The sequence below is a fragment of the Mesoplodon mirus genome (genome assembly GCF_964341445.2).
Source record: "Mesoplodon mirus genome assembly, chromosome: 4".
Classification (NCBI taxonomy): domain Eukaryota; kingdom Metazoa; phylum Chordata; class Mammalia; order Artiodactyla; family Ziphiidae; genus Mesoplodon; species Mesoplodon mirus.
The window spans coordinates 47084875-47108564 of record NC_138979.1 but is presented as its reverse complement, the minus strand read 5'-3'; the positions used below and the strand labels follow the sequence as shown (position 1 = coordinate 47108564).

The 23690-nt window shown below is 37.8% G+C and overlaps 1 protein-coding gene across 3 annotated transcripts in view; it reads right to left on the bottom strand.

Annotated features, from left to right (window-relative positions):
* Positions 1–23690, bottom strand: part of TEX9 (testis expressed 9) — a 212774-nt gene that overhangs the window by 52652 nt on the left and 136432 nt on the right. For 2 of the 3 annotated variants that reach the window (XM_082617097.1, XM_082617096.1), the window contains exons 4-5: positions 6873–6936; positions 5039–5118 (exon numbers count right to left, since the gene is read on the bottom strand). In XM_082617097.1, coding sequence (XP_082473223.1) covers positions 5039–5118; positions 6873–6936 — 144 coding nt within the window. Of the gene's footprint in view, positions 1–5038; positions 5119–6872; positions 6937–22409; positions 22502–22602; positions 22637–23690 lie in introns of those variants that run through there. The other variant, XM_082617098.1, reaches the window with a different exon arrangement.

The following is a 23690-nucleotide window of genomic DNA, read 5'->3' as shown; positions in this document are numbered from 1 at the left end:
GACCAGATAGATCTAATTGATATTTGCAGAACATTCCACACAAAAGCGGCAGAATACACTTTCCTCTCAAGTGCACATGGAACATTCTCCAGGATATATCACATCTTGGGTAACGAATCAAGCCTTGAAAAATTTAAGAAAACTGAAATTGTATCAAGCATCTTTTCTGACCACAATGCTATGAGATTGGAAATCAGTTACAGGAAAAAAACTGTAAAAACCACAAATACATGGAGGCTAAACAGTGCTCTAATAAATACCAAGAGATTACTGAAGAAATCAAAGAAGAAATAAAAAATACATAGAAACAAATGACAACAACAACATGACGACCCATAACCTATGGGACACAGCAAAAGTAGTTCTATGAAGAACGTTGAAAGCAATTCAATCTCACCTCAAGAAACAAGAAAAATCTCAAATAAACAATCTAGCCTACACTTAAAACAACTAGAGAAAGAAGAACAAAGAAAACCTAAAGTCAGTAGAAGGAAAGAAATCATAAAGATCAGAGTAGAAATAAATAAATAGAAATAAAGAAAACAATAGCAAAGATCAGTAAAACTAAAAGGTGGTTCTTTGAGAAGGTAAACAAAATTGAGAAAAACTTAGCCAGACTCATCAAGAAAAAAAAGGGAGAGGATGCAAATCAATAAAATTAGAAATGAAAAAGGAGAATTCACAACTGACACTGCAGAAATATAAAGAATTATAAAAGACTACTACAAACAACTATATTCCAATAAAATGGACAACCACAAAGAAACAGACAAAATCTTGGAATGGTACAATTTCCCAAGACTGAACCAGGAAGAATTAAACAGACCTATCATAAGTAATGAAATTGAAACTGTAATTAAAAATCTTCCAACAAACAAAAGTCCAGGACCAGATGGCTTCACAGGTGAATTCTATCAAACATTTAGAGAAGGGCTAACACCCATCCTTCTCAAACTCTTCCAAAAAATTGCAGAGGAAGGAACACAACCAAACTCATTCTACAAGGCCACCATCAGTGTGATACCAAAACCAGAAAAAGATGCTACAAAAAAAAGAAAATTACAGACCAATATCACTGATGAATATAGATGCAAAAATCCTCAACAAAATACTAGCAAACAGAATCCAACAACACATTAAAAGGATCATACACCATGATCAAGTGGGATTTAACCCAGGGATGCAAGGATTCTTCAATATACGCAAATCAATCAATGTGATACACTATATTAACAAATTAAAGAATAAAAACCACATGATCATCTCAATAGATGCAGAGAAAGCTTTTGACAAAATTCAACACCTATTTATGATAAAAACTCTGCAGAAAGTGGGCATAGAGGGAAGCTACCTCAACATAATAAAGGCCATATATGACAAACCCCCAGCAAACATCATTCTCAATGGTGAAAAACTGAAAGCATTTCCTCTAAGATCAAGAACAAGACAAGGATGCCCACTCTCACCACTATTATTCAACATAGTTTTGGAAGTCCTAGCCATGGCAATCAGAGAAGAAAAAGAAGTAAAAGGAATACAAATTGGAAAAGAAGAAGTAAAGCTGTCACTATTTTTTGATGACACGATACTATACATAGAAAATCTTAAAGGTGTCACCAGAAAACTACTAGAGCTAATCAATAAATCTGGTAAGGTTGCAGGATACAAAATTAATACACAGGGCTTCCCTGCTGGTGCAATGGTTGAGAGTCCGCCTGCCAATGCAGGGGACGCGGGTTCGTGCCCCGGTCCAGGAGGATCCCGCATGCCGTGGAGCGGCTGGGCCCATGAGCCATGGCCACTGGGCCTGCACGTCCGGAGCCTGTGCTCCACAATGAGAGAAGCCACAACAGTGAAAGGCCCGCGTACCACAAAAAAAAAAAAAAAAAATTAATACACAGAAATCTCTGGCATTCCTATACACCAACAACAAAAAATCAGAAAGAGAAATTAAGGAAACACTCCCATTTACCAATCAATGCAACAAAAAGAATAAAATACCTAGGAATAAGCCTGCCTAAAGAGGTGAAAGACTTGTACTCAGAAAAGTATAAAACACTGATGAGAGAAATCAAAGATGACATAAACAGATGGAGAAATATACCATGTTATTGGATTGGAAGAATCAATATTGTGAAAATGACTATACTACTCAAAGCAATGTACAGATTCAATGCAATCCCTATCAAACTACCAATGGCATTCTTCACAGAATTAGAACAAAAAACTTACAGTTTGTATGGAAACACAAAAGACCCCGAATAGCCAAAGCAATCTTGAGAAAGAAAAACGGAGTTGGAGGAATCAGGCTCCCCAGCTTCAAACTATACTACAAAGCTACAGTAATCAAGACAGTATATTACTGGCAGAGAAACAGAAATACAAATCAGTGGTACAGGATAGAATGCCCAGAGATAAACCCACACACATATGGGTACCTAATTTACAACAAAGGAGACACGAACATACAATGGAGAAAAGACAGCCCCTTCAATAAGTGGTGCTGGGAAAACTGGACAGCTACATGTAAAAGAATGAAATTAGAACACTACCTAACACCATACATAAAAATAAACTCCAAACGGATTAAAGACTTAAATATAAGACCAGACACTATAAAACTTTTAGATCAAACCATAGGAAAAACACTCTTTGGCATAAACCACAGCAAGATTTCTTTTGACCCACCTCCTAGAGTAACAGAAATAAAAATCAACAAATGAGACTTAATTAAACCTAAAAGCTTTTGCACAGCAAAGGAAACCATAAACAAAAAGACAACCCTCAGAATGGGAGAAAATACTTGCAAATGAAACAACAGACAAGGGATTAATCTCCAAAATATACAAACAGCTCATGGAGCTCAATATCAAAAAAACAAACCATCTAGTTAAAAAATGGGCAGAAGACCTAAATAGACATTTCATCAAGGAAGACATACAGATGGCCAAGAGGCACATGAAAGATGCTCAACATCACTAATTATTAGAAAAATGCAAATAAAACTACAATGAGGTATCGCCTCACGCTGGTCAGAATGGCCATTATCAAACAAGCTAGAAACAATAAATGCTGGAAAGGGTGTGGTGAAAATGGAACCCTCCTACACTGTTGGTGGGAATGTAAATTGATACAACCACTATGGAAAACAGTATGGAGGTTCCCTAAAAAACTAAAAATGGAGTTTCATTAGGTCCCATTTGTTTATTTTTGTTTTTATTTCCATTTCCCTAGGAGGTGGGTCAAAAAGGACCTTGCTGTGATTTATGTCATAGAGTGTTCTGCCTATGTTTTCCTCTAAGAGTTTGATAGTTTCTGGCCTTACATTTAGGTCTTTAATCCATTTTGAGCTTATTTTTGTGTATGGTGTTAGGGAGTGATCTAATCTCATACTTTTACATGTAGCTGTCCAGTTTTCCCAGCACCACTTACTGAAGAGGCTGTCCTTTCTCCACTGTACATTCCTGCCTCCTTTATCAAAGATAAGGTGACCATATGTGCGAGGGACTACCATATGATCCAGCAATCCCACTGCTGGGCATATACCCTGAAAAAACCATAATTCAAAAAGAGACATGCACCACAATGTTCACTGCAGCACTATTTACGGTAGCCAGGACATGGAAACAACCTAAGTGTCCATTGACAGAGGGATGGATAAAGAAGATGTGGCACATATATACAATGGAATATTACTCAGCCATAAAAAGAAATGAAATTGTTATTTGTAGTGAGGTGTATGGACCTAGAGTCTGTCATATATAGTGAAGTAAGTCAGAAAGAGAAAAACAAATACTGTATGCTAATGCATATATATGGATTCTAAAAAAAAAATGGTACTGATGAACCTAGTTGCAGGGCAGAAATAAAGAGGCAGACATAGAGAATGGACTTGATGACATGGGGTAGGAGGGAGAAGCTGGGGTGAAGTGAGAGTAGCATCGACATATATACGCTACCAAATGTAAAACAGTTGGCTGGTGGGAAGCAGCAGCATAGCACAGGGAGATGGGCTCAGTGCTATGTGATAACCTAGAGTGGTGTGATAGGGAGGATGGGAGGGAGGCTCAAGAGGGAGGGCATATGGGGATACATGTATGCATATGGCTGATTCACTTTGTTGTGCAACAGAAACTAACATGGTATTGTGAAGCAATTATATGCCAATAAAGATCTATTAAAAGAAAAAAGAAAAAATATATTAAAAACAGAACTGTCATATGATCCAGAAATCCCACTTCTGGGTATTTATCTGAAGAAAATGAAAACACTTATTTTTTTATATATATGCACCTCCATGTTCACTGCAACATTATTTACAATAGGCCAGATATGGAAACAACCTAAATGTCCATCAATGGATGAATGAGAAAAGAACATGTGCTTATATATATATATATATATGTTTAAGTATTATATAAAATGATATTTATGTATATATAACTATTACTGAGCCATAAAAAAAGAATGAAGTCTTGCCATTTTGACAACATGGATGGACCTCAAGGGCATTATGCTAAGTGAAATAAGTCAGAGAAAGACAAAGACAAATAAGTGATCTCACTTGTATGTGGAATCTAAAAACAGACAAATAAAAACAAGCCTGTAGATACAGAGAACAGATTGATGGTTGCCAGAGGCTGGTTGGTTGGGAGCAGGCGAAATAGGTGAAAGGAGTCAAAGGGTACAAATTTCCAATTATAAAATAAGTAAGTCATGGAGATGTAATGTACAGCATGGAGACTATACTTAATAATGCTAATGGCATATTTGAAAGCTGCTAAAGAAGTAGATCTTAAAAGTTTTCATCACAGGGAAAAAAGATTCTGTAACTATGTATGGTAATGGATAGTAACTATACTTACTGTGGTGATCATTTCACAATATATACAAATACTGAATCACTGTGTTGTACACTTAAAACCAATATAATGTTGTATGTCAAATATACCTTAATTAAAAAAAACAGAAAACAATCTTAAAGCATTTACCCAGTAAAAAGAAAAAAATTTAAGGTGTTTGGGAATTTAGGACTTACCTTAAACTGTAATCATCTTCCTCTTCATATGATTTAATTTGTGTTGAAATAGACTGAGATCGTGCTTCTTGTTGATCTCTCTAGTTAAATAAAACAAAGTCATATAGGAAAATAACGCACAAAACTAGGATATATTCAAGTGCCTTTCTGATCATTAATTATTTCAGAGTTGTCCACAATTTCTATAAAATCAAAGCACAGAATTCTAAAAGCTATGGTATCAAAATAAGATCTGTAACAATGTAGTTTCACCCTTTCATTCATTCTTGGTTAAAAGAGTCAGTTCTAAGGCAAACTTGTAAGAATGCCAATGCCTTTATATGGTCTTAGCTGACTCCTGCTTCCCAACTACATTAGAGCTTCCATCTTCTGTAACATGCAAAGGAAATAAGATTCACAAGAAGTAGAAACATAAATCCATTTAATGGATAGAAAAACTTGTCTCAAATCATAAAAACTTCAATGTTAAGACGACCACATACAAATGAAAGTGCTAAAAATGAAGCACTAAGAGTGAAAGCTTTTGGAGAAGATGTATTAATATGAAAGTGAAAAAAACAAAAATTCAACGTGGCAAAAGTTATATCCATTAGAGGACTCTGATCAGAATACATAATGAATCACTCACTCTACTATAATGTTGAATTTCTGAACATTATTTTCAGAAAAATTATTTTCCTGCTCTTCAGACACTGACAAAAACTAAAAGATGTAATGTTTATTTTTTAGTAAAATATTTAATTACAGATGCAACTAGTAAATCTGTAACCATTATCTAAATATTCTCATTCCTAAACTAACAAATAATGATGGATCTGTCTAAGACATTAAAATATTGCCTATTCTTCCCTGCCTCCATCAACTCCAACCTGGGGTGGGGGTGGGATTTAAATGAAAGAGAATGATAAATGGATTAGAATAAAAAATTTAAAAAGTTTGAAAGCAGCTACTTTATTCCTCTAAGGAATATTACTATATCCTATCAACTAATATTGGGAATGCTGATACTTAGGGAGGGATGCTTAAAGTAGGAATAACCAATTTGGTAGCCAGAATGGGGCAAATATGCTTACATTGTCTAGTGATGTAATCTCACTACATTTTTCCTGACTATAAATCTGATTATGGTCTAGCCCTAAGAATCTGAGTTACATCCAACTGCAGAGTTTAAGAAACAGATTACCATCTGAGCATTAATGGTACTTGTTAACCTTTATTCAGCTTCTGTCCAGAGACCAGTTTATTTCTATCCTTACTGAATTACCAGTACTAATTCTATATAGCTACTTGCAAACATTAATCTTAAAACAGTGGGAAATACTATTCAATATTAATGTTCCTATTAATTAGATGACTGGAATATCTAAATGGAAAACACTTTTTCAGTGGCTTTTAGAAAATGTGTGCTGGGCTTCCCTGGTGGCACAGTGGTTAAGAATCTGCCTGCCAACGCAGGGGACGCAGGTTCGAGCCCTGGTCCAGGAAGATGGCACGTGCCGTGGAACAACTAAGCCCCTGTGCCACAACTACTGAGCCTATGCTCCAGAGCCTATGCTCTGCAACAAGAGAAGCCAGTGCAATGAGAAGCCCACGCACCGCAACGAAGACCCAAGGCAGCCAAAAGTAAATAAATTTTTTTTTAAAGTGTGCTTATCAAAAACATATACATGCATGTATACACATACTTATGCATATATTGATGTTCAATTTATGATAATTCATTGAGCTGAAAATTTATGCTTTGGGCACTTTTTGTATGTATGTTACACATCAAATTAAAAAGTTAAAAAACTAGCACTTACATGGAATTACTATTAATTGTACATTCACTTACTATTACTTCCTTAGCTTGTCGAACCAGATCAGCCGTTTTTGCCTCTAATTCTGCATTTAAACGCCTAAAAGCAGAAAATAATAATTGTGATAGACTGAAGATTGTAACACAAAAATAAAAGTAATTAAATTTCAATAACTACAATTTAGCTAATCAATAAATGCCAAAACATACACATGATATTTTTATTAGAAAATTAACACAACTATTACAAAGCTTATCTCCAAATCCCCATGATCCTTCTTCTTTCTGGTGGAAGTTCAAACCATGTAACTCCTAGCCTCTCCCTGGCCATTACTTCAGGTGGAATGATTTATTTGGGAAGAATAAACTGGGTGGGTTCAACTCAGTTCCACTCTCCATGTTCTTGGGATCAACTCCAATTGGGAACAGGAGTAGGGTGGGGTGTGGAGGGGGCTGATTTCATCAGGGGTGTTCAGGTGACTGGGGAGGTATATCTGCGGTTTAGTGAGCAGACCTGAGGTGGCTCATAACTCAGCTACATACTTCAATATCAGCTTCATCAGGAATATAGGTGATTACTTTGACCTACACCTGCCACTCCTTTTTTTTTCAATCTATTTGGAATCTAGCAAAGAATAGGAATACTATTTAGTCCCATTAAGACTGTAAGAATAGCAATGCCATTGAGGGAAACTGTTTTTAAAGAAAAAATTGCTCATCATCCTACCACCATCATCCAATCATTTTTAAAATTCCCTTATAATTTTCATCTGTAAGCACACACACAATTTTGTACTGTTCTGCCATAACAATACAGATGGAATATCTCTATATAATTTTTATAATTAGTGTCTTAAGTGGCTATGAAATATTCTAGAGTTGAAGTTAACATAATGTACTAAACTGTTCCCCCTGTTAGTTGAAGTCCCCTTCTCAGTTTTAAAGGTTAACATTATAATAAACATCTTCAAAAGCATGTAACTTTTAAATTCTATTCGTAGGTCACATTTCTAGACTATCTAGGCTCTTCTGAAGTTTTATGGAGAAAATATGCAGAGCAATTTTTAAAATGAGATACCTTGGTTTTTTAGATATGTGATTCAGAAGTACCAAAAACCAGTGATGACTCCCACCCCCAGGAAGAAAAAAAGCAGTATCATATCCCTTCTTAAAAAAGTCTGATGTTTTAAGAAATATTTTTATATCTTAGGATGAGTTAATCAAAATAAAAATATCTAATAAAGACTTAAAGTTGTATTCAAGATGCCTTTACCTGCTTTTTCACATTTCCTTAACAGTAACCATTAGAGGTTTCTGGTCAATATAGCAGGCTGAGATAAATCAAAAGGCTATTCTTCTGCTCCAAAACCCATAGAAATCCTGGATAAAATATAATGAACGAAATATTGCTAAACTTAAACTCAGGCAAGGAAAATACCCTGGCACTAAAAATAAAGCAACAACTCAAAATGAGAGCAGGAAACAGGAACAGAAGCCAAAACAGCTTAACAGCTAGAAACTGATGCACATGAGTCACGAAGGGCTACACCTGTGAACCACAGACCACAAAAACACTACCCATAACCTTAGGTGAATGGAAATGAAACTAGAGCCATGTGTGGAAAAGATTCTCTTGTGAGTAATCAGAGCACACAGGAGTGTAGTCCAAGTTCATCTTACCCAGATGGTACAGGGACACTATGCCATAACTTTAATATAGTAAGTTGGATTAGAACCAGTGAAAACTCTGATAAGCTAATAAAGTTAAATGCAAAACCACCCTTAGGGATTTACTCATCTAGAACACATGCAACTCTCTCAGAAAGCAAACCCTACTAAAGATGTCTTGGGCTTCCCTGGTGGCACAGTGCTTGAGAGTCCGCCTGCTGATGCAGGGGACACAGGTTCGTGCCCCAGTCCGGGAAGATCCCACATGCTGCGGAGCGGCTGGGCCCGTGAGCCATGGCTGCTGGGCCTGTGCGTCTGGAGCCTGTGCTCCGCAGCGGGAGAGGCCACAGCAGTGAGAGACCCACGTACTGCAAAAAAAAAAAAAAAAAAAAAGATGTCTTCACAAACGTAACAAATTGCATTAAGAAACAAGTGCATGGACTGAGGGGAAGATGGCGGCAGAGTAAGACGCGGAGATCACCTTCCTCCCCACAGATACACCAGAAATACATCTACACGTGGAACAACTCCTACAGAACACCTACTGAATGCTGGCAGAAGACCTCAGACCTCACAAAAGGCATGAAACTCCCCCACATACCTGGGTAGGGCAAAAGAAAAAAGAATAAACAGAGACAAAAGAATAGAGAAGGGACCAGCACCAGTGGGAGGGAGCCGTGAAGGAAGAAAGGTTTCCACACACTAGGAAGCCCCTTCATGGGCGGAGACTGCGGGTGGAGCGGGGGGAAGCTTCGGAGCCACGGAGGAGAGCACAGCAACAGGGGTGCGGAGGGCAAAACGGAGAGATTTCCGCACAGAGGATCGGTGCCGACCGGCACTCGCCAGCCCTAGAGGCTTGTCTGCTCACCCGCTGGAGCGGGCAGGGCTGGGAGCTGAGGCTCGGGCTTAGGTCGGAGCGCAGGGGGAGGACTGGCTGCGTGAACACAGCCTGAAGGGGTTAGGGCACCACGGTTAGCTGGGAGGGAGTCCAGGGAAAAGTCTGGACCTGCCGAAGAGGCAAGAGACTTTTTCTTCCCTCCTTGTTTCCTGGTGCGCGAGGAGAGGGGATTAAGAGCTCTGCTTAAAGGAGCTCCAGAGACAGGTGCGAGCCGCGGCTAACAGCGCAGACCCCAGAGACAGGCATGAGACGCTAAGGCTGCTGCCGCCGCCACCAAGAAGCCTGTGTGGGAGAACAGGTCACTATCCACACTTCCCTTCCGAAGGGCCTGTGCAGCCCGCCACTGCCAGGGTCCCGGGATCCAGGGACAACATCCCCGGGAAAACACACGGCGCACCTCAGGCTGGTGCAACGTCCCGCCGGCCTCCGCTGCCGCAGGCTCACCCAGCATCCGCACCCCTCCCGCCCCACAGCCTGAGTGAGCCAGAGCCACCCAAAGCAGCTGTTCCTTTAACCCCGTCCTGTCTGAGCGAAGAACAGACACCCACCGGCAACCTACACGCAGAGGCGGGGCCAAATCCAAAGTTGAGCCCCAGGAGCTGTGCAAACAAAGAAGAGAAAGGGAAATCTCTCCCAGCAGCCTCAGAAGCAGCAGATTAAAGCTCCACAATCAACTTGATGTACCCTGCATCTGTGGAATACATGAATAGACAATGAATCATCCCAAATTGAGGAGGTGGACCTTGAGAACAAGATTTATGATTTTTTCCCCTTTGCCTCTTTTTGTGAGTGTGTATGTCTATGCTTCTGTGTGAGATTTTGTCTGTATAGCTTTGCTTTCACCATTTCTCCTAGGCTTTTTTCCATCCGTTTTTTTTTAAAAAAAATTTTAATAATTATTTTTTATTTTAATAACTTTATTTTATTTTATCTTCTTTCCTTCATCCCTTCCTCCCTTTCTCTATTTCTTTCTTTCTATTTTTTCTCCCTTTTATTCTGAGCCGTGTGGATGAAAGGCTCTTGGTGCTGCAGCCAGGAGTTGACTAGCCAGCTATGACTCTGAGGTGGGAGAGCCAACTTCAGGACACTGGTCCACAAGAGACCTCCCAGCCCCACGTAATATCAAATGGCAAAAATCTCCCAGAGATCTCTATCTCAACACCAGCACCCAGCTTCACTCAACGACCAGCAAGCTACAGTGATGGACACCCTATGCCAAACAACTAGCAAGACAGGAACACAACACCACCCATTAACAGAGAGGTGGCCTAAAATCATAGTAAGTCCACAGACACCCCAAAACACACCACCAGACATGGACCTGCCCACCAGAAAGACAAGATCCAGCCTCATCCACCAGAACACAGGCACTAGTCCCCTCCACCAGGAAGCCTACACAACCCACTGAACCAACTTTAGCCACTGGGGACAGACACCAAAAACAACGGGAACTACGAACCTGCAGCCTGCAAAAAGGAGACCCGAAACACAGTAAGATAAGCAAAATGAGAAGACAGAAAAACACACAGCAGATGAAGTAGCAAGATAAAAACCCACCAGACCTAACAAATGAAGAGGAAATAGGCAGTCTACCTGAAAAAGAATTCAGAATAATGATAGTAAAGATGATCCAAAACCTTGTAAATAGAATAGACAAAATGCAAGAAACATTTAACAAGGACCTAGAAGAACTAAAGATGAAACAAGCAACGATGAACAACACAATAAATGAAATTAAAAATACTCTAGATGGGATCAATAGCAGAATAACTGAGGCAGAAGAACGGATAAGTGACCTGGAAGATAAAATAGTGGAAATAACTACTGCAGAGCAGAATAAAGAAAAAAGAATGCAAAGAACTGAGGACAGTCTCAGAGACCTCTGGGACAACATTAAGTGCACCAACATTCGAATTATAGGGGTCCCAGAAGAAGAAGAGAAAAAGAAAAGGAATGAGAAAATATTTGAAGAGATTATACTTGAAAACTTCCCTAATATGGGAAAGGATCTTTCAGCAGAAACTCTGCAAGCCAGAAGGGACTGGCAGGACATACTTAAAGTGATGAAGGAGAAAAACCTACAATCAAGATTACTCTACCCAGCAAGGATCTCATTCAGATTTGATGGAGAAATTAAAACCTTTACAGACAAGCAAAAGCGGAGAGAGTTCAGCACCACCAAACCAGCTTTACAACAAATGCTAAAGGAACTTCTCTAGGCAAGAAACACAAGAGAAGGGAAAGACCTACAATAACAAACCCAAAACAATTAAGAAAATGGGAATAGGAACATACATATCAATAATTACCTTAAATGTAAATGGATTAAATGCTCCCACCAAAAGACACAGACTGGATGAATGGATACAAAAACAAGACCCAAATATATGCTGTCTACAAGAGACCCACTTCAGACATAGGGACACATACAGACTGAAAGTGAGGGGATGGAAAAAGATATTCCATGCAAATGGAAATCAAAAGAAAGCTGGAGTAGCAATTCTCATATCAGACAAAACAGACTTTAAAATAAAGACTATTACAGGAGACAAAGGACACTACATAATGATCAAGGGATCGATCCAAGAAGAAGATATAGCAATTGTAAATATTTATGCACCCAACATAGGAGCACCTCAATACATAAGGCAAATACTAACAGCCATAAAAGGGGAAATCGACAGTAACACATTCATAGTAAGGGACTTTAACACCCCACTTTCACCAATGGACAGATCATCCAAAATGAAAATAAATAAGAAAAGACAAGCGTTTTTTTGTTTGTTTGTTTGTTTTTGCTGTATGTGGGCCTCTCACTGTTGTGGCCTCTCCCGTTGCGGGGCACAAGCTCTGGACACGCAGAATTAGTGGCCATGGCTCACGGGCCTGGCTGCTCCGCGGCATGTGGGATCTTCCTGGACCGGGGCACGAACCCGTGTCCCCTGCATTGGCAGGTGGACTGTCAACTACTGCGCCACCAGGGAAGCCCAGGAAACACAAGCTTTAAATGATACATTAAACAAGATGGACTTAATTGATATTTATAGGACATTCCATCCAAAAACAACAGAATACACATTTTTCTCAAGTGCTCATGGAACTTTCACCAGGATAGATCATATCTTGGGTCAAAAATCAAGCTGTGGTAAATTGAAGAAAATTGAAATTGTATCAAGTATCTTTTCCAACCACAACGCTATGAGACTAGATATCAATTACAGGAAAAGATCTGTAAAAAAAAAATACAAACACATGGAGGCTAAACAATACACTACTTAATAATGAAGTGATCACTGAAGAAATCAAAGAGGAAATCAAAAAATACCTAGAGGGCTTCCCTGGTGGCACAGTGGTTGAGAGTCTGCCTGCTGATGCAGGGGACACGGGTTCGTGCCTTGGTCCGGGAAGATCCCACATGCCGCAGAGCAGCTAGGCCCGTGAGCCATGGCCGCTGAGCCTGTGCGTCCGGAGCCTGTGCGTCCGGAGCCTGTGCTCTGCAACAGGAGAGGCCAAAACAATGAGAGGCCTGTGTACCACAAAAAAAAACAACAAAACCTAGAAACAAATGACAATGAAGACACGACGACCCAAAACCTATGGAGGCAGCAAAGGCAATTCTAAGAGGGAAGTTTATAGCAATACAATCCTACCTTAAGAAACAGGAAACATCTCGAATAAACAACCTAACCTTGCACCTAAAGCTATTAGAGAAAGAAGAACAAAAAAACCCCAAAGTTAGCAGAAGGAAAGAAATCATAAAGATCAGATCAGAAATGAATGAAAAAGAAATGAAAGAAATGATAACAAAGATCAGTAAAACTAAAAGCTGGTTCTTTGAGAAGATAAACAGAATTGATAAACCATTAGCCAGACTCATCAAGAAAAAAAGGGAGAAGACTCAAATCAATAGAAATAGAAATGAAAACGGAGAAGTAACAACTGACACTGCAGAAATACAAAAGATCATGAGAGATTACTACAGGCAACTCTATGCCAATCAAATGCACAACCTGGAAGAAATGGACAAATTCTGAGAAAAGCACACCCTGCCAAGAATGAATCAGGAAGAAATAGAAAATATGAACAGACCAATCACAAGCACTGAACTAGAAACTGTGATTAAAAATCTTCCAACAAACAAAAGTCCAGGACCAGATGGCTTCACAGGCAAATTCTATCAAACATTTAGAGAAGAGCTAACACCCATCCTTCTCAAACTCTTCCAAAATATAGCAGAGGGAGGAACACTCCCAAACTCATTCTACGAGGCCACCATCACCTTGATACCAAAACCAGACAAGGATGTCACAAAGAAAGAAAACCACAGGCCAATATCACTGATGAACATAGATGCAAAAATTCTTAACAAAATACTAGCAAACAGAATCCAACAACACATTAAAAGGATCATAAACCATGATCAAGTGGGGTTTATTCCAGGAATCCAAGGATTCTTCAATATACGCAAATCAATCAACGTGATACACCATATTAACAAAGTGAAGGAGAAAAACCATATGATCATCTCAATAGATGCAGAGAAAGCTTTCAACAAAATTCAACAGCAATTTATGATAAAAACCCTGCAGAAAGTAGGCATAGAGGGAACTTTCCTCAACATAATAAAGGCCATATATGACAAACCCACAGCCAACATTGTCCTCAATGGTGAAAAACTGAAACCATTTCCACTAAGATCAGGAACAAGAGAAGGTTGCCCACTCTCACCACTCTTATTCAACCTAGTTTTGGAAGTTTTAGCCACAGCAATCAGAGAAGAAAAGGAAATAAAAGGAATCCAAATCAGAAAAGAAGAAGTAAAGCTGTCACTGTTTGCAGATGACATGATAGTATAAATAAAGAATCCTAAAGATGTTACCAGAAAACTATTAGAGCTAATCAATGAATTTGGTAAAGTAGCAGGATACAAAATTAATGCACAGAAATCTCTGGCTTTCCTATATACTAATAATGAAAAATCTGAAAGGGAAATTAAGAAAACACTCCCATTTACCACTGCATCAAAAAGAATAAAATATCTAGGAATAAACCTACCTAAGGAGACAAAAGACCTGTATGCAGAAAATTATAAGACACTGATGAAAGAAATTAAAGATGATACAAATAGATGGAGAGATATACCATGTTCTTGCATTGGAAGAATCAACATTGTGAAAATGACTCTACCACCCAAAGCAATCTACAGATTCAATGCAATCCCCATCAAACTACCACTGGCATTTTTCACAGAACTAGAACAAAAAATTTCACAATTTGTATGGAAACACAAAAGACCCCGAATAGCCAAAGCAATCTTGAGAACGAGGAATGGAGCTGGAGGAATCAGGCTCCCTGATATCAGACTATACTACAAAGCTACAGTAATCAAGACAGTATGGTATTGGCACAAAAACAGAAAGATAGATCAATGGAACAGGATAGAAAGACCAGAGATAAACCCACGCACATATGGTCACCTAATCTTTGATAAAGGAGGCAGGAATGTACAGTGAGAAAGGACAGCCTCTTCAATAAGTGGTGCTGGGAAGACTGGACAGGGACATGTAAAAGTATGAGATTAGAACACTCCCTAACACCATACACAAAAATAAGCTCAAAATGGATTAAAGACCTAAATGTAAGGCCAGACACTATCAAACTCTTAGAGGAAAACATAGGCAGAACACTCTATGACATAAATCACAGCAAGATCCTTTTTGACCCACGTCCTAGAGAAATGGAAATACAAACAAACAAATGGGACCTAATGAAACTTCAAAGCTTTTTCACAGCAAAGGAAACCATAAACAAGACCAAAAGACAACCATCAGAATGGGAGAAAATACTTTCAAATGAAGCAACTGACAAAGGATTAATCTCCAAAATGTATAAGCAGCTCATGCAGCTTAATAACAAAAAAACAAACAACCCAATCCAAAAATGGGCAGAAGACCTAAATAGACATTTCTACAAAGAAGATATACAGATTGCCAACAAAAGCATGAAAGAATGCTCAACATCATTAATCATTAGAGAAATGCAAATCAAAACTACAATGAGATATCATCTCACACCGGTCAGAATGGTCATCACCAAAAAATCTACAAACAATAAATGCTGGAGAGGGTGTTGAGAAAAGGGAACACTCTTGCACTGCTGGTGGGAATGTGAATTGGTACAGCCGCTATGGAGAACGGTATGGAGGTTCCTTAAAAAACTAAAACTAGAACTACCATATGACCCAGCAATCCCACTACTGGGCATATACCCTGAGAAAACCATAATTCAAAAAGAGTCATGTACCAAAATATTCATGGCAGCTCTGTTTACAATAGCCCGGAGATGGAAACAACCTAAGTGTCCACCAACAGATGAATGGATAAAGAAGATGTGGCACATATATACAATGGAATATTACTCAGCCATACAAAGAAACGAAATGGAGTTATTTGTAGTGAGGTGGATGGACCTAGAGTCTGTCATACAGAGTGAAGCTAGTCAGAAAGAGAAAGACAAATATCGTATGCTAACACATATATATGGAATCTAAGGAAAAAATAATGTCATAAAGAACCTAGGGGTAAGACGGGAATAAAGACACAGACCTACTAGAGAATGGACTTATATGGGCAATTAATCTATGACAAAGGAAGCAAAAATATAAATGAGGAAAAGACAGTCTTTCAACAAGTGGTGCTGGGAAGACTGGACTGCTACATGTAAAAGAATGAAATTAGAACATTTTTTCACACCATATTCAAAAATAAACTCAAAATGGATTAAAGACTTAAATGTAAGACCATAAACCATAAAACTCCAGAAGAAAACAGAGGCAGAACACTCTGACATAAACCACAGCAGTATTTTTTGGATCTGTCTCCTAAGGCAGAGGAAACTAACTAACTAAATAAATAATAGGACCTAATTAAATTGGAAAGGAAAGGAAAGGAAAAGAAAGCATTGACAGGGCTTCCCTGGTGGCGCAGTGGTTGAGTCCGCCTGCCGATGCAGGGGATACAGGTTCATGCCCCAGTCCGGGAAGATCCCACATACTGCCGAGTGGCTAGGCCCGTGAGCCATGGCCACCGAGCCTGCGCATCTGGAGCCTGTGCTCCGCAACGGGAGAGGCTGCAACAGTGAGAGGCCCGCGTACCGCAAAACAAAAAAAGAAAGCATTGACAAAATGAAAAGACAATCTACTGAATGGGAGAAAATATTTGCAAATGATATGACCAACAAGGGTTTAATGCCCAAACTATATAAATAGCTCATACTACTCAATATCAAAAAAAAACAAATAACCTGGTTAAAAAATGGGCAGAAGACCTGAATAGACATTTTGCCAAAGAAGAATACAGATGGCCAACTGGCACATGAAATGCTCAACACTGTTAATCATCAGAGAAATGCAAAGCAAAACTACAATAATATATCACCTCACACCTGTCAGAATGGCTATCACCAAAAAGACCACAAATAACAAATGTTGGCAAGGATGTGGAGAAAAGGGAACCCTTGTGCACTGTTGGTGGGAACATAAATTGGTGCAGCCACTGTGGAAAACAGTATGGCAGTTTCTCAGAAACTTAAAGATATAACTACCATATGACCCAGTAATTCCACTCCTGGATATATATCCAAAGAAAATGAAAACACTACTCTGAAGAGATATATGCACCCCAATGTTCATAGCAGCATTATTTACAATAGCCAAGATATGGAAGCAACCTACATGTTCATCAACAGATGAATGGATAAAGAAGATGTGATATGTGTGTGTATATATATATATATATATATATATATATATATATATATATATCTGCATACATACCATGGAATACTATTCAGTTATAAAAAAAAGAATGAAATTTTGCCATCTGCAACAACATAAATGGACCTGGAGGGTATTATGCTTAGTGAAATAAGTCAGAGAAAGACAAATACTGTGTGTTATCACTTATGTGTGGAATCTAAAAATGAAGCAAATAATGAATATAACAAAATAGAAACAGACCCATATACGTACAGAACAAGTGGTTACCAGTGGAGAGAGGGAAGGGGGGAGGAGTACAATAGGGTTAAAGGATTAAGAGATACAAACTACTATATATAAAATAAATAAGATACAAGGATATATTGTACAGCACAGGAAATATAGCCATTATTTTATAATAACTTTAAATGGAGTATAATCTATAAAAGTTTTGAATCACTATGCTGTATACCTGAAAATAGTATAATATTGTAAATCAAGTATACGGCAACAAAACAAAGGAAAACGACAAATATTTGAAACTTGAAGAATATAGCAAGAAACATAAAACAAAAGAAAATACTTTTTTTAAAAAGAGATAATGCTGAGAATGTTCCAGAAATGAATAAATATAGGGACCTCAAGCAGAATTAAGAAAACAAATCCACACCTGTACACATCATAGTGAAACTGCAGAACTTCAAAGACAAGGAGAATGTTCTTTAAATTACAAAGCAAATATTTAAAAAGAAGAGAGAAAAATAGTCTACCAGCATGACTATCTTAAATGCTAGCAGTAGATGCCTTATCAATATCTCTAGATTCCAATGGACAATGAAATGGTATCTTTAATGGACCATCGGGAGGTGGGGGGGCAGGGACTAGCCATTTCAAGTTCTATATTCAGCTAAACTATCTTTGAAGAATAAGTGCAAAGTAACAAAATTTTCGGGTAAGACTGGAGAATTTAAGACTCCGATTTTCATACAGAGAAGTAATGAATGGCCTATGCTTCAGAAAAGAGGAAATTGAACCTAGAAAAAAAGTGCAAAGAAATGAGAAAACATGATGATAAATCTAAATTAGTACAGAATATGAAAATAACAGGTAAGGGTATTCAAAGCAAAGGGGAAATAAGTATTATATAACTCGACAAATGAGGGAAACCAAGTTAAAGCATTCTAAGGTCTTTCCAAACTAGTAAAGGAAAAATAAAGACATAATGAAAACTCATTCAACCAATAAAAGACAGAAAAAAAACCCAAAGACATAAATAGAAAACAAAAATAAGATGGCCCAAACAACTTCAAATTAATAAACAAAATAATATAAATAAATTCACTCATTAGAAGGAAATTACCAGAGAATATAAAAGAAATGCTCTTAATAAAGCTAAATGACATAAAAAGTTTGAGAATAAAGAAATGAAAGAAGATATAACAGACACTACATAATAATGAAAGGAATTATTCATCAAGAGGATTTAAATAAATCAAACAATATTGGACACAATTATAAGGAGAAATTTTTAATCATAATTATAGCTGATTTCAGTACATCTCTAACAGAAACTAATACAGGTACTAGAAAAAAAATGGTGATGATACTGATGTTATGGACAGCAATATTAATTAGCTTGATCTAAGATATGAGTCAACAAATAGTGAATACACTTTCTATCAAAGAACACACAGAATATTTACAAAAATTCAACACGTACCTGGTCACAACTAAGTTTCAAAACATTTTTGAAAATCAATATTATATACATTCTCTGACCATAGTACAATTAAAAATAAATTATAAAATAACAAAAATAAAACAAGCAAACAAACAGATGCTTGAGAACCACAAAAACACACTCCTAAAATAATCACTATGAAAAATCATAAAATATTTAAAACTAAATAACCACAAAAGAAATATATATATCAAAACAGATACTGAAATACCGATAAGCTGTCGTTGGAGAGAAATATACAGAAATTAAATGTATGTATTAAAAAATAAGAAAAACTAAACTAAAAAAAGAAACTAAAAAAAGAAGAAATAAATCCACCATTAGAAGAGAGAGAAATAATAGAGATAAGACTAATCAAAAAAAATTAAATCACATAGATTAGCAATAAAACCAAAAGCTAATTCTGTGAAAAGACCAATAAAACATATACACCTCCCAGCAAGACTGACAGAAAAGTCCCCAAAAGAAGGTGTGTATAAGGTTACAGATACAGTCACGATTTAAAACATAAGAGCATAATTAGAATAAATGTATGTTAATACATTTTAAAACATACATGAAGTGGACACTTTTCCAGAAAACTAGCAAATAACCAAAATTTATTCTGGAAGCAAAAATTATTAAAGAAACTGCATTCACAGGCAAAAAAACCCCAAAACCCACACTAGACTCAGTTTCACAATTTTAATCAAAGGGCAGATGACCTCTGATTACAAGAAGCTTCCAAGAACAGACTAAAACAAAAAAGGAAAACTATTCAGCTTGTTTTTATGTGGCTAGGATAATAATCACATCAAAATCAGAAAGGCAAAGAACTAGAAAAAAGTGCAAGACCAATTTCATTTCTGTTTATAGATGGAAAACAACCTCCATAAAATTAAAGCAATCTAATCCAGGGGACTTTAAAAGAAAACAAGAAATCTGCCTTTGTAGTTCAGTATGTTAAAACATTAAATGAGGGGGTGAAAAAAATTTCATCGCCTAAATAAATTTTGGGGGGAAAAGCTTTGTTAAAATTTAACATTCATTCAAAATACAAATTAAGGGTATAATACTGCATATCAGCTATCCTTGATTAAAAAATAAAGAATTAAGGGAAACAGCGTCCTTAAGCCTGATTAAAAAAAAAATACCAAAACGCTACAGCAAACCTCAAATGTAGTAATAAATTATTAAAAGTGGGTTCCTAAAAATCATAACTAAGATAAAAATGCTTACCATTACTTTTTCTATTTCGTATTGCACTGGAAGTTCTAACCAGATCAAGAAAAAGGATGTAGAAGAAATTGTAAAGGGACAAAACTATCACAATTTGCATATGATATAACTGTCTTTATAAAAAACTCAACGGACTCTGCAGAATAAGAGAGTTCAGCAGAGCTGACAATCTATATAAATATAGGTCTAGGATCAACATACAAAAATCAGTAATGTTTCTATACATATAACCAATTAGAAAATGTAGTAGAAAAAGAGCCATTCATTATAGCAAGAAAAAACTATAAGGTACCTTGAAAAAATTGTACATGCAAGACTCTTATGTAGTAATATGATAAAATATTATTAATGGATACCCAAAACACCCACATGTAAATAGAGATATATCACATTCGTGGAAGGGCAGATTCAACAGCATAAAGATGTCAGTTCTCTGCAAATTAATCTATAAATCCAATGTAATTGGCATTTATAGGCAAGAAGTTTGGGGGAAGGCTTGCCCTTCCAGTTATCAAGATCAATTAAACCAGATGTCATGTAATCTTATTGTTTAGCTCTCTGGTTTTATGATATACGCACAAGGCTTGGAATATCTATTGACTTGAGTGATCAGCATATTCCTTGGTTTACTGTCTCATATAGTGATTATTTCCTCCAACTATTTGACAGGAGCTGATCATAAAAGATTCTGCATTGGGATCCCTGGAAAGTGCTGTGTTCAGTTATTAAAACAACATCCCCATATGCTTACCACCAAGACAGCATGTGGCAAAATACTCTGTTATGAACTCATAGTCTTGCCTATAAGGATGGCCAGACATTTCACCCTTATGCATAGTGCTGAGTGATCACAAATTTCAAGCAGTGCCTGGGAGCTACTCTGTTCAAACGCCTCAGATTTGCACACCTCGGAGTGCATATAACAGAACAAGTAACAAGTGGGAGCCTTTACCACAAAACTTTTGCTAAAATAGAATAGTTCCTATAGATGCCTGACTTTGATCAGGAGCATATCCTTAATGAAGGGCCAGACGCAAATAGATCTTTAAATAACCGAATGAATTAACCTAATCAGTGCACGTATTTAGTGCTGTCTGGTGCATGGTAAAGAAACCAAATGTTTTGGGTTGAAAACAGCTGATTCAGAGCTGTATATGAACAACAGATCCATTGATTAAGTACATTCATACTTGAATAATAGGCCCATTTCATCAAGCAGTGGAAGATCATTATGTTTCTACATGCAAGTTGACACGTGTCTAGTTTATCTAAAGAAAGTACACTTCAGTTTTAACTCTAAACATGCTTTAATTTTAAGTACAGATCATTTGGTAACTATGTTAAACCATTTGAGGAACTGCCAGAATGTTTCCCAAGTTTTAAATTAAATTACTTTAAATTAAAAAGGTGAATTTTTAAAATATAACTTTTTTGGTAAGGGTATATACGAGGGCAAATAAAAGACATGGTCTCTGACCTTATGGAACTAACAGTCCAGTGGAGGAAACAGACAAAATGTAAACTAACAAATGAATTTACTGTAACAAGTTATGCTAATTGCAATGAAAATTTAATCACACAATTAAAAAAGAGTAATGGGGAGCCTACTTATAGTCAAGAAAGGCCACTCTGGTAGGCAAAAAGGAGAGAGGTCAAGATCACACAAGAGGTAGGAGCCTGGTGTGACAGAGCTTTTGAAGTGCAACTGGAAACCACTACAAAGTTTTAGACAAGGGAGTGACAAGATCAAATTAAAAGATTACTCTGACATCTGCATGAAAACCGGGGGATGAAGAGTGGAGTGGTCCAAGAATGAAAGCACGTGTTGTCAGGATAGCTGTAATTACACTGACAGCAGATAAGGAAGGGAAATCCTCCCAACACCACCAAATGTGGATGACAACGGTAATTCCAAATGCCCTGAGAAACATGCTTTCAGTTTAGGAACCAAACCTAAAAGAAATTTACATACGTAAACTCTAGGAACTTAAAATTAAGTGGAATTCCTTTAACTAGAAACTGAACTATTCGTGGCAATTCCTGCTATCCAAACTACTTCTAGCGGTATCATCTCGCTGACGAACAGGTTTAATCACTTGGGTTAAATTTTCACCCACTTTCAACAGCTACGAGGCCGCAGCTCAAGTTAAAAAGAAGGGCAAGCGAACGGGATGATAAACTGCTGGACAGTGAATGGTCCCAAAGATCCTGTCAGTCACCAGGAAAAGTATTTGTAAGCAGCCTCATTTAAGTGAAAGAAAGAAGGAAAAGCTGAACCGCCAAATTTCTTACTTATATTCTTCCTCCTTGGCGAGGAGGTCCCGACGAGGTGTGGCAGGTTGCTGAACGCGTGGTGGAAGCGGAGTCCCTGAAACGCCCCGTCTCTGTAAAAGAGACACTTTCAGACCCAAAGTTAAATGAATTCCGGTGTCCGTAGGACCGCCCGAAACCTAGCTGCTACCCAGCAGTGTAGAGTTGAACGAACCTTAAAACTTCGCCCCGCCATCTTTCGCGGCCGCGACGCCGTTACCGAGGCAACGACGCATCTTCCCGCGAGAGTTACGGCAACACGGGCGGCCTCCAGCCCGGGGAGCGATTCTGTCCACGCCCCTACTGTTGGCAGAAAATAGCGCGAGGTTGCGGCGGGGCTGAGAACTGGGGAGTGGACCCTGCGGCCTTTCCGCTCCTCGCCGGTAAGCGCTAACGTCGGTCTTGCTGCAAGAACCGAAGAAGCCGAAGTAGTGCGTTGATTTATAAATTCTTAAGTTGGCGATGGAGGGGTTTCAACCAAGGAAGACATTTCCATTTCTAATACTCAGTAGGAAGCAAGCTAGTAAAGCTTCTTCTCTGTTGTGGTTTTTCCAAACTAAGTGTCCAGTTTGACCTCCAACTCTTTTGTTTAAAATGAACTATTTAGTGGGATTCCAAGTTCTGACTTATCACATTTATTTATAGCATGGTTAAAAGCTCAGGCTCTCAAGGCAGTCGTCTAAATTCATGTCCTGGGTCTGCCACTTATTAGCTTGGGCAAATCATTATCTCCGCTACTTCATCCGTGAAGTGGGGGTAAGAATAGTGCCCATCTCACAGAGTTACTATGAGGGATAAGTGCATTTGTGCTTAGGATTGTGCCTGGAACACAGTAAGCAGTCAAAAATTCCATTTTTTTTGGAATTAACTTGGGAATCTAGAAATAAACTTCACATTTAAGGTCAACTGATCTTCAACGAAGGTAGCAAGACCATTCAATGGGGGAAAGAATAGTCTTTTCAACAAGTGGTACTGGGTTAAGTGGATGTCCACATGTAAACGAATGAAGTTGGACCCTTATCTCACACCATGTACAGAAATCAACTCAGAATGGATCAAAGGCCTAACCTCAAGAGCTAAAACCATAAAGCTCTTTAAAGAAAACATAGGTATAAATATTCATGAATTAGGTGATGATTTCTTAGAAATGACACCAGAAACACAAGCAAAGAAAAATCTATAAACTAGACAACATCAAAATTAAAAACATTTCATTTTAAAGGATACCATAAATAAAGTGAAAAGACAAACCACAGAAAGGGA